Source organism: Esox lucius, chromosome 14, assembly GCF_011004845.1.
Source record: "Esox lucius isolate fEsoLuc1 chromosome 14, fEsoLuc1.pri, whole genome shotgun sequence".
Taxonomy (NCBI): Eukaryota; Metazoa; Chordata; class Actinopteri; order Esociformes; family Esocidae; genus Esox; species Esox lucius.
In genome coordinates, this window is record NC_047582.1 from 32,211,127 (window position 1) to 32,223,043 (window position 11,917).

At 46.4% G+C, this 11,917-nt stretch overlaps 1 protein-coding gene across 1 annotated transcript; it reads left to right on the top strand.

Moving 5' to 3' along the window:
* The first annotated feature begins 559 nt into the window (after nucleotides 1-559).
* Nucleotides 560-9,652, top strand: prep (prolyl endopeptidase). Its single transcript, XM_010889496.5, has 15 exons — nucleotides 560-806; nucleotides 1,280-1,354; nucleotides 1,716-1,849; nucleotides 2,320-2,450; nucleotides 2,939-3,148; nucleotides 3,546-3,667; nucleotides 4,129-4,234; nucleotides 4,548-4,739; nucleotides 5,618-5,815; nucleotides 6,089-6,192; nucleotides 6,617-6,753; nucleotides 6,988-7,082; nucleotides 7,252-7,383; nucleotides 8,087-8,243; nucleotides 8,541-9,652. Exons 1-15 carry the CDS (start codon nucleotides 765-767, stop codon nucleotides 8,833-8,835), a joined length of 2,130 nt encoding a protein of 709 aa, XP_010887798.3. The 5' UTR covers nucleotides 560-764; the 3' UTR covers nucleotides 8,836-9,652.
* Nucleotides 9,653-11,917: the final 2,265 nt, after the last annotated feature.

The window sequence follows — 11,917 nt, forward strand, 5'->3', positions numbered from 1 at the left end:
TAGAAGGTAGCCGACACTTTCTACTTCTCTGGGGTCTCAGCAAAAAAATTATAATGATGTTGCGTTACATATGAAACAACACACTACAACGCAATTTACAATCACCTAGTTAACCCAGGGTGCAAGAGATCTAGTGGTGAGGAGAAAAAGGTGGAGGTAAAGAGAGCGAAGTGGAAGCGAGGAAAGAGAGATGGACGACGAGAACAGAAAGGTGGAAGTGGGAGAGAAGTGGTAGCGGGGACAAAGAGGTGGGGGGCAGGAAAGAGAGGTGGGGGGCAGGAAAGAGAGGTGGGGGGCAGAAAAGAGGTGGAGGTGGGAATAGAGAGGTGGGGGGCAGGAAAGTAATGGGTGGAGGTGAGGAGAAAGGGAACCGAAGGTAACTGAGGTAACAGACAGCATTGTATCATTGTGTGCGCGCGCAAAATGACATACACATTTTGTGTTCACTTTAAAAATCCCGAATGCAAATAGTAAAATCCTTTACCATCTAAACCATGATCTAAACACGCCCAAGACCCACTCCTCCGTCCACAAACGCACCAACAGGGGGCGCTCTCAAGACTCAACGTCTCCTGTCGGCAAAAACTGGATATTGTCTTCACAAAGTGATTTTTGAGTTTGTCCCGCAAGAGGTACATCCTTTCTGGCTAGAGCTTCAACGTTCAAGTTGATGTTTGGTCGGATCCAGAAAGTAATATCAACTCCACTACTATAGTCTGTGACACAACTTTTATTTTTAAGGAATTCCCGAATAGTCTTCTAAAATGTCTTTCCAGTACCCATATGCTTACCGCGATGAGGCAGTTGTAAGTAACACGTTAGCTTCTTAGCAGCTATCCGGTCAGCTAGCCATGCCGCTTTCTATTGAATAGAGAGGTGGTAGCAATCTGCTACTTTACCCTGTACATGTACAGGCTGGCTACAGTAGTCCACTTTGTTGGTTTTGGAATCTTATAGCTATCAAATGCATCTATGGGGGGGTCGCCAGCTCATATCTAACGTAACAACCGGCCAGTGAGCGTTTTCTAACCAACTCTTTAGTAGTTGCAGCAGACCGGTATTGCTAACCAAACCTCAAATGAATGAGTCAGCCACCTTTGTTATATGTTAGCTAGCTAGCTGCTAGCAATACGTTTGCATTGGTCGCCTACCTAGCTAGGTTACTAGCTAACATAAGCTCGGTCCATCATACCAACTAGCGACAAAATATGAATGATTAAAGGTGATGGCAGATTGCTGCTGCACATTCACGATTTTGTCGGCCTGTTCTTTGCCATAGGTGGATGACTACCATGGCCACAAGGTACCAGACCCGTACAGCTGGCTGGAGGATCCAGACAGCGAGAAGACGCAGGTAGACGCCCATCTGTCAATTCAGCCCGAAAAATACTCTCTGTACACGTAATCACCGCTGGTTTAGCCCTGGGAGTTAAGATGGTGTTCACTGAGTAACATACTCATCTTAATATCCATGTTGGAATATATTTGCGCCTTCATTTGGATTGAAAAATAAGCCTACAGAGTTGGTAATTTAAATGTTTTGTCGCCTCTTAACTTCTCCCCTCAGTCGAGGACAAATACTGAAATATAAAATGTCTCGAACTTAAGCGTCTCTTCCTAAAATGTCAAATATCGCATTTGCCAGAGATAAGGTAGCTCCCCCTTCTGTGAGAAAGTGGCAGTTATTGCAGTAATTATTTATTTATTTTTCCCAGGCTTTTGTCAATGCTCAGAACCAGCTGACCTTACCCTTCCTGGAGCGCTGTGAGGTGCGGGATCTGTTCAAGGAGCGTATGACGGAACTCTACGACTACCCCAAATATAGCTGCCCCTTCAAGAGGGGGAGCAGGTTAGATAAAAGCCTGGGGTTTATATTATTACGTGTAATAAGACATGTTTTAAATGTGTATTATTTTGTCAAGGGACAATTCCTAGTGTGGGGTCCTTTGGTCATTCCACTATTCTGTTGCAACGTGTCTGTGAAGAGACTTGCATCAATTTGACCAGTATAAACTCTAATTGTAGTTGCTAAATGTTTTGTTTAAAATGTACCAGAGTATAATTCATTAGAAATCAAACCGAGGCAAATATCATTTAATTGGGGAGGACCTAAAGGCCATTGTTAAAAAAAAAAAAATCATATATACATTCTGAACAAAATCAGTTAGCAGTCAGGACTCATTTCACATATGGGAGGTCCTGGTAATTGAACCCCCCATCTTGGCTTACCAGCATCATGCTCTACCCCCTAATCTCTGGAACATCACCAAGTGTAGTTCCACTTTTTCATTGCTGTCTGGTTCTTATTCTTCCCTGCAGGTATTTCCACTTCTATAACACGGGCCTTCAGAACCAAAGTGTCATGTATGTTCAGGAGAGTCTGGAGGCAGAGCCTGTGGTCTTCCTAGACCCAAACACGTTCTCTGAGGACGGGACTGTGGCTTTAAGAGGTGGGAGACGCACGATTCTCAAACACTAGTCAACTTTGCTAAAATAAATGTTTAGTATTAGTTACAGAAATCTGTTTCCTTCATGTTATGTTCTCTCCATTGAAGGACCTTTGCATGTTTCTGACTGTATTTTGTGTCGTTGATATGTTTAGTAAATGTGGCTGTGTGCTTGTATAAGGTCTTCATTTGTTTTTTTTTACCCGTTAGTTAATTGCGGTCAGTCACTGATTTGACAACAAGGTTGAACACCCAGAAGTGTTACGGCCCTCCAAGGACAGCAGTTGGAACAGTCTGATCCAAACTGAGCTCCACCGGGCAGGCCTTTAAACTCATCCACCATAGTGGCTGGAACTGAGAGGCACGCGATCCAGTGCCGTTCAGCTGGCGCAGTGACAAGTGTAAAAATGACGCAGCACTGTGTCATTGCTAGTGGGGCATGAGTCAGTTTAACTGCGTTCACGTGAATACTTGTTCCTCCTCTTCCTCAGGATACGCTTTCTCGGAGGACGGCGAGTACCTGGCATACGGCACCAGTGCCAGCGGATCGGACTGGGTGGAGATTCACTTCCTGCAGGTGGATGGAGCTGTGGCCCTAAAGGACAGACTGGAGAGGGTGAAGTTCAGCTGCATGTCCTGGACCCATGACGGGAAGGGCCTGTTCTACAACTCTTACCCGAAGCAAGAGGGCAAAAGTGACGGTGAGGGAGGTTACTCGGTTTTTTGAAAATGTTGAACATTTTTCATGCACACCTGAGCCCAAAATCCATGTGTTGTACCTCACAGATTCATCAGTGACATAAATGCCTTCTAAAAAACAAAAATTGGGCCTGTCTTCTAATGTGTCAGCAGTTGGATCACATTCGGAGCAGGCTGAAAGACAGATATTTTCACTGTAACTGTATAGTGGTGCTATTCAATGCAGATTCCAAGCTCCCTTGTCTCCAGATATCCTGCGTCACTAGAACAGTCTGGAACTCAATCCTGTGTTGTTTCTTTTTGCTGGCTACATCCCAGCCTGTCCTCGTGTCAGGTTCCTCTCATCACCACAAGGAGGCAGACACGAGCTAAAGCCCTCTCTATCCCGTCTGCCCTTAGGAACCGAGACGTCCACTAACCTTCACCAGAAGCTGTACTTCCATGTTTTGGGAACCCCCCAGTCTCAGGACTGCCTGTGCGCCGAGTTCCCGGACCACCCCAAGTGGATGAGCGGGGTGGAGGTACGCCGCAGGTAGCCTAGCGGTTAGAGCAGGGCCGGCCAACCCTGTTCCTGGAGAGCCACGGTCCTGTAGGTTTTCTCTTCAGCCTCATTTGTGACTAACCTGAGTCTGCTTTTCATCCAACTACTAATTAGAATCAGGTGTGCTGAATAAGAGTTGGAGAGAGAACCTACGGGACAGTGGCTCTCCAGGAACAGGGTTGGCCGGCCCTGGGTTAGAGCATCTGACCGGTAAACCAAAAGGTTGCTAGATTGAGTCCCTGAGCCGGCAAGGTGAAAAGTGTGTCGTTCTGACCTTGAGAGAGTTAACCCTAACCTCTGAGAGTTAACACCAAAAAGCTTTGGTGTTTAGAATTATGTTGGTGTCACACGCCTCTCACTAAAAAAAAAACTGCTTCATTAGCAACAGTGTCGTTGGGGGAATGACTGACCGTTTTGTGCTTGTCTGCTCTCTCCCTGCAGGTGTCAGATGACGGGCGCTACGTCCTCCTGTCCATCAGAGAGGGTTGTGACCCAGTCAACCGGCTGTGGTACTGCGACCTTCAAAGCACCCCCCAGGGCATCACAGGTACCGGTCTGTCCACACCCTCATCACCCATCTGTCTGTCCCGATGCAGCGACCTAACTGACCTTCCGCTGCCAGTCATTGGCGCCATGAGTTATCACGTTACCAACACCCGCGATAGATGAAGTGTCAGCTTAATTTCCAGTCGTTCAGTGGATGAGTGTTTCCGTTAAGTTTCCGGTCGTTAAGTAGGTGATACGTCGCCTTTGCTAAAAACAATTTCTGTTTTGTTTACATTAGTCGATGCGTTGTGTTCCTAAATGTATTTCAGCTGTTTTGTTGATGACGCCAAGTTCTGTCTCTCTTCCTCCTGCAGGCCTGTTGCCGTGGGTGAAGCTGATTGACAACTTTGATGCCGAGTATGAGTATGTAACCAATGAGAGCACAGTGTTTACCTTCAAGACCAACCTGGAGGCCCCACGCTACCGCCTCATCAACATCGACTTTGCACGTGCCGCCCAGGTCAACTGGAAAGAGCTCATCCCCGAGCATGACAAGGATGTCATCGGTAGGTCACGTCCTGCACATTGGTCGGTCAGTCGTTACATCGTTGTGCTTGCAGCACAGAGCGTCGTGGTTTAAATTCTTGCTTGAGCAATACATACAGAAAATGATGGAGGTATGACTGCACATGGCGGCGTGGGAATGTACATGGCGGTAGTGATGGCCAATCGAGGCTTCATTACCTTTGTGACCATAACGTGTATAAGTATATAACAGCGTGTGACCATAACGTGAATGACTATATGACAGCGTGTGACCATAACGTGAATGACTATATGACAGCGTGTGACCATAACGTGAATGACTATATGACAGCGTGTGACCATAACGTGAATGACTATATGACAGCGTGTGACCATAACGTGAATGACTATATGACAGCGTGTGACCATAACGTGAATGACTATATGACAGCGTGTGACCATAACGTGAATGACTATATGACAGCGTGTGACCATAACGTGAATGACTATATGACAGCGTGTGACCATAACGTGAATGACTATATGACAGCGTGTGACCATAACGTGTATGACTATATGACAGCGTGTGACCATAAGACGCCATATAACTGGGGTTGTCACATTCATTCTCATCTAAGATTTGTTCTTCTAGATTATACTGAAATATCGTTTTGAATGTTCACATCTCTCCGTGTCTCTCTCTCAACTGGCCCATTGCTCTGTGGGGTAATTTTAATTGCACACTCCTCGTGTGCTCTCTCTCTTCAGCTACTCCTCAAACCCCTTTGGAGCAGCAGGTTTAGAGTGGAGGGACTTGTGGCTTTCTCATCCAATGAGTTTGCTTGTTTGCCCCCCCCCCACCTCCCTCTCTCTCTATCTCTCTATCTATCTCTATCTATCTCTCTCTCTCTCTATCTAGTGTTTGCCACCTGTACCTACTCTAGCTTCCTGTTTGTCTGTTTCCTGCACGACGTGAAGAATGTGCTGAAGATGTACCGTCTGAGTTCAGGCGAGGAGCTCCGGACCTTTCCCCTGGATGTGGGCTCCATAGTGGGCTTCACCGGACGCAAGAGGGACTCTGAGATCTTCTACTACTTCACATCTTTCCTCTCGCCAGGTACCTTTACACAATTGTGCGAATACACACATGAACAGGCCACACCTCCGTCGGTTGTTTGCTTTGTTGCCACTGTTATCAACATTCTATTTACACTGCAGGAATTTTGGTTGTACTATTTATTTCTTTTTGGGACAAGGGTGGGGGGGGGGGGGGGCTCATTATTTTATGTGTTGTAGTTTAACACGCACACGGTCGAAGTCGAGTCAGTGTGAATCAGCAGTTCTACTGCAGGTCAGGTTATTGAGCCAGACTCTGATCTCTGTTGTCCAGCCATCATCTACCACTGTGACCTGACAAAGGACCCTCTGCAGCCTCACGTCTTCCGGGAGGTGACGGTCAAGGGCTTTGATCCCTCCGACTATCAGACCACACAGGTGAGGCGTGTCCGTGTGTGTCCGAAGGGTTGCGCCCATATAGGTGCTTGGTTTGCGTTCAGGCGTGAGAGAAATAAACGCCCCTCAGACGGGTCACGGTTAGCGCTCGCCGCTGTCACCTTGGTCGTCCGCAGCAGCAAACGCTATGTGGAAGATGAGTTCTGTGCATGCACAAGAGTCTCTCTTCCTCGTTGACTTGTACTAGAGGATTCTTCTCACGTTTTCTGATTGGTTCAGAGGTTGCGATTAACAGCAGCTCTTTTGGCATCAGATTGTTTTAAGAGACGATTATGATTGGTCCACAGACCGGTTGGTGAAGACAAAATGTTTTGTCATACTGTCTGATACAAACCGACCAGCACAACCAACAGAGAGGAAGGTGTGTTCATGGGAACCAACCTGTCCATCTACTCCGTGTGTCCAGGTGTTCTACCCCAGTAAGGACGGTACTGAAATCCCCATGTTCATCGTCCATAAGAAGGGGCTGAAGCTGGACGGCTCTCACCCGGCCTTCCTTTATGGCTACGGCGGGTTCAACATCTCCATCACGCCCAGCTACAGGTACAACCACGAGTCATACTGCTAGCAACAGGTACAACCGCAAGTCATACTGCTAGCTACAGGTACAACCACGAGTCATACTGCTAGCTACAGGTACAACCACGAGTCATACTGCTAGCTACAGGTACAACCACGAGTCATAACGCTAGCTACAGGCACAACCCCTGAGTATTGTTACACGGCTGGTATTTTGTCTGGTTTAGACAGTAAAGGAAGTGGGTGTTTGTTTCCTAGCGTTTCACGGCTGATATTTGTCCGACACATGGGGGGCGTGTTGGCTGTAGCTAACATCAGAGGAGGAGGGGAGTATGGAGAGACCTGGCACAAAGGTAACACACACAACCCCTCTCAACTCAACACTGGGAGTGTTAAACACTAACACACACACACACAACCCCTCTCAACTCAACACTCTGGGACTTTCAAACACACAAACAACACAACCCCTAATATTACGTGTGTGTGTGTGTGTGTGTGTGTGTCCGTCCGACCGTTCAGCGGGGATGCTTGCCAACAAGCAGAACTGCTTCACAGACTTCCAGTGTGCAGCAGAGTATCTCATCAAAGAGGGCTACTCGTCCCCCTCCAAGCTCACCATAAACGGAGGCTCCAACGGGGGCCTGCTCGTAGGTACGTCGCACGGTGATGACATCACTTGCTATTGAAAGCAATGCTGTGGTCAGTGGCCGCACTTCCAGGTGGTAATCTAATCCTGACACCGCCTTAAGCTGTGTCTGCCTGTGGAAATGTTTGGTCTTACTCAACATTCATCAGCCACTTCATTAAGTTACACCTACTCGCTAATGCAAACAGCAAAATGTGTGGCTGCAGCTCATCGTGTAATGCATGCAGACATAGTCGATGTTTGGTTATTATTAGAGCATAAATTACAATGAAGACGTGCGATCTAAGTGACTTTGACTCTGGTATGATCGTTGGTGGCAGATGTGGTGGTTCCAGCGTCTTAGGAATAGCTGACCTTTTGGGATTTGTATACACTGAGTCTCGGGATTGCAGAGAATGGTGCGATAAACAAAAAACGCCCAGAGAGCTGCAGTTATGTGGGGGAAAACGCCTTGTTAATGAGAGCGGTGCGAGGAGAACGGAACGACACGGACGGACAGAAAGGCCACAAATACTCAAATAACATCTCTTAACGATGTTGGTGTTCAGGAGGGCATCTCTGGATGCACGATGCATTGAACCTTAAAGCGTACGGAGGCGAAAGGGGGTCCTAGCCAATACCAGGGAGGTGTACCTTATAACGTGGTGGTGGGTGATTGGATGTCCCTTGCTTCCTACTTACCTGTGTTTCTCATTCGCTGTCCCCCAGCGGCCTGTGTGAACCAGCGGCCGGAGCTATTTGGCTGTGCCGTGGCCCAGGTTGGCGTCATGGACATGCTCAAGTTCCACAAGTTCACCATCGGACACGCCTGGACCACCGACTTTGGCTGCTGCGAGGTCAAGGAGCAGTTTGACTGGCTCATCAAGTGGGTGCAAGTGGTTTTCTAAGGGTTGCTGGTTCACTTTTGGATATCATTTTTATGCCTGTGCCAGGAGGTTAGAGACTGTTTTGAATGCACACAATACAGAGATGAACTAATGATCTCTGAGTGACGTTTGAGTATTTAAATAAACGCTAATTATCTTACCACAATTTGCCAGTTCTGTGGTATTCTGAGGGCTGCCTCGGTTTGTAATGTCCAGCTCACAACATGCATCTCACCGTCCCTGGGAATCTGACACGCTTATACTTACCATATTTCCAAACCTCCCTTCAACCCCAGGTACTCGCCGCTCCATAACATCCGCGTGCCCGAAGGCGAAGGCGTCCAGTACCCCGCTGTCCTCCTCCTCACAGGCGACCACGACGACCGCGTGGTCCCCCTGCACTCCCTGAAGTACATCGCCACTCTGCAGCACGTGTTGGGTCGCTGGCCGGGCCAGACCAACCCGCTGTTCATCCACGTGGACACAAAGTCAGGCCATGGCGCTGGCAAGCCCACCAGCAAAGTCATCCAGGAAGTGGCCGACACGTACGCCTTCATCTCCCGGTGCCTGAACATCTCCTGGGTCAAATGAGGATGGTGGGAGTCACGGGACCCGGCGGCGATATCTTCACAGTTCTTTCCGTCTACTCCCTCTCTTTTACCCCCTTGTCTTCCCTAATGCACCTCTCTTTCTTTGTCTCTCATATGTACTAACCACCTTTCCATTTCATGAACGCTAACTTCAGATCTGTTTGTCCCCTCCTTTCCTCCCCCCTCTCCCTGTGTGAGCCAATTTCAGTTAGGGCTTCAGGACAATATTGTTACCGACTCCCCCAAAACCTCCCCATCAAACCTCCCTCATCCCCACGGCCAGCTCCCCAGCACCTTCCCAACCGCTGGCGCACACTTCTGTCCCCTAATCCTGATCTGCGGTAATACTCCATGGATATTCGGACTCTTGTAGGCAGAACCTTGTTTCGGTGTGTGTTCATTGTTGAGAGATGCGTGATACTGGTTGGGACGGTGCCGGTAAATACTGGTGGTTTTCCCCTGACAGAGCAAGGCTGTAGGGGGATTACGGCGCGGTGCTGCCGGCTTCGCAAACGGACCGACGTATTTATTTATGAATTGGTGTATTGGAATGCTGTTCAGTAATATCGGCAGATTAAGGGTTTTTTGACGTCTATGATTTCAACATTTCACAGTGACTGAAAGGGTTGGGTTATTTCGTTGCTTTGTGTTGAGGAGCGTGACTGGGTGAGTGAGTGAATAATTGAGTGACTGGGTCAACACATCCTCTGACTGATGTTAATTTCTACCTCTCGACATGTGCTGATTGTTTAGCTGTCTTGCAAAGGGATATGAACAAGAAAATATGCCACAAATTCAATAAAGTTTTTGAACAGCCATGTTGTACACTGTGTACCTTAGTTTTATATAGCTCACAAACTCTTTAACATTGCAGAAAATATAGCATGGTTTTCCAAGTGAGCCTTAGTCCATAGTTCATTACTATAAAGCTGTTTTCATACTATAAAGATGCTAACAAAAAATATTTTGTTAGCTTGCCGACTTGGGGATTCGATCAAACAACCTTTTGGAACTCCTCTCCCCTGCCACCCCAGTTAGTTTTTAATCGAATTGCCAACTAGTAGCTATAACATCGTAACTACTTGACTGTTTAGCCTACGTTTTTTTACCCCTTTTCTAAAACTGCGATGGATGTTCACCAGGCAGTAATTAACAACTGGTCCAGGATTCATCTTTGTGAGGCCTGTCGTTATTGGGAACTTCATGTCGTACAACGTCGAGGCAAGGGCTACGGAGGCTATTGGGAGGCAACTGTTTCCGTAACTTGTACAGCCGCAAGAACAGGTGGGCTGCGGCATCCGCAGCCTGCAGATAAAATCTACAATCCACATAGATAAATTACACCCAAAAAATGACTCTCGCTAAGGCGAGAGGGGTGACATGGAGCGAGCAGGTATTAAGGAGGTTCGTTCTCTTGTCATTTTGTTTGCTGAACTTTATCTTTGGGTCTCAGCAAGAGTTCCTCTCTTGTCGTACCTCCAGCTGTTGTGGATGAGAGCTGAGGGTGAGTACTTCAACCACTTGTACCATGATATTTAATGGGTTTTCCAGGTGTGCGAGCTGCTCTATTCCGTTCCAACATCGCACCTCTTGCTAACTGTTGCTGGGCTTCAGACCGGTTCATAATATGAAGACGTCGGTTTGAGTCCTCCTCGACCAGCCGTCGTGCGGTTGATATGGCGCGTCAGGTCTTGTGCCTGCGTTTCGTAATTTTAAAATATTTCTTCATTTGTTTTGTTTTTTTAAATCATTTTTGGTATTGATAGGCAAATGTGTATAATTTAAGACTTATTTTCTGCCTGCCGGTTCTGACGACGGCACATTTAGCTATTAATATAGCTAGCTAGTTATCCTGCTAGTTAAGAGTTTTCATTTGAAAACAGAATACTCGCTACACCAAACCACGGTGTGTCAAAGCGGGTTAGGGGCCGACAGGTTGGTGAAGAGAACATAGCTCACCGATCTCAACAAATGATACGTTTGTGTCAAGCGTCACAGAAAGGCAGTGCTCATATTGAATCAGTTTGACCTTTTAGATCACAATGAATTCTATCAAATACGCCATGTACGGTGCGGGAGCATTCTCTTGATAATGAATAAAACTCTTGAGACCCTTGTTACTGGTGAGACATACAGTTTCAACCTTCCTGATCAGCCACAAGAGGGCACCGTCTGTAGTGAATAGAGAGCGACCACCTGTCTTTGACATACGGGCTGCTTTTCCTTAGTCCAAAGTGAGTTGCTTTTTCAGTCTTATTTTAATTACAGGTATTCGCTGATGAAAAAACTAATCTGGCCATGTGAAACAAAAGGCCCACATCATTTCCCCCATATTGATTTCCCTTAACGTGTTTACAGATCAGTGTGGATACAGGACAAAGTGTGAGAAAATGGTCAAACTATTCATAGCCAACATCTGGTAAACTGCAAATAGCATACATCTAATAAATTGTAAATAGCTTGCATCTGGTAAAACTGTAAATCTGGTAAACCGTTCATACATCTGACCTAACCTTTTCTCTTCTTTTGATATCCCCTGACTCATCTGCTGGAGAGACTCTTTTTCACTCTTTGTTTTTGCCATGAGGCTGCATAGAATGTGCATACTAAATTTTTTTGAAAATTAATCTTCTATTAGCCAAGCATGACTGTTACCAATATGCTGTTTGAATTAGGAACTACTTCCTGTTGTTGAAACGCCACCAACGTCCTAACCATTGAGGGGTTAAGTATTGGTATTTTTTTCTTCTTTACAGAATAAATTTGAACAGTATAGAATATTTTTCTGCAAGTTAAGTGCTAGATTAAAAGACCCAAATGACACATTCTTCAAGATGGGCATGGGTTTTCCTTCAGATCATTCTTGGTACCTATTTCCAATGTAATCTTTGGAGCAGTTCTTTGACCATATTGATAAAAATGCTAGTAGATACTGGATTCAGTGTATATTATTTGAAAGGGGAAATAACTATATAAACAGCAAATATAAGTGAATATTGTTCACCTGTAATGTGGCTGTATTAATTCATAAAATATTACATCCTGACTGAAAGTAAGGCACATTAAATTATTTCAGCTGTTAT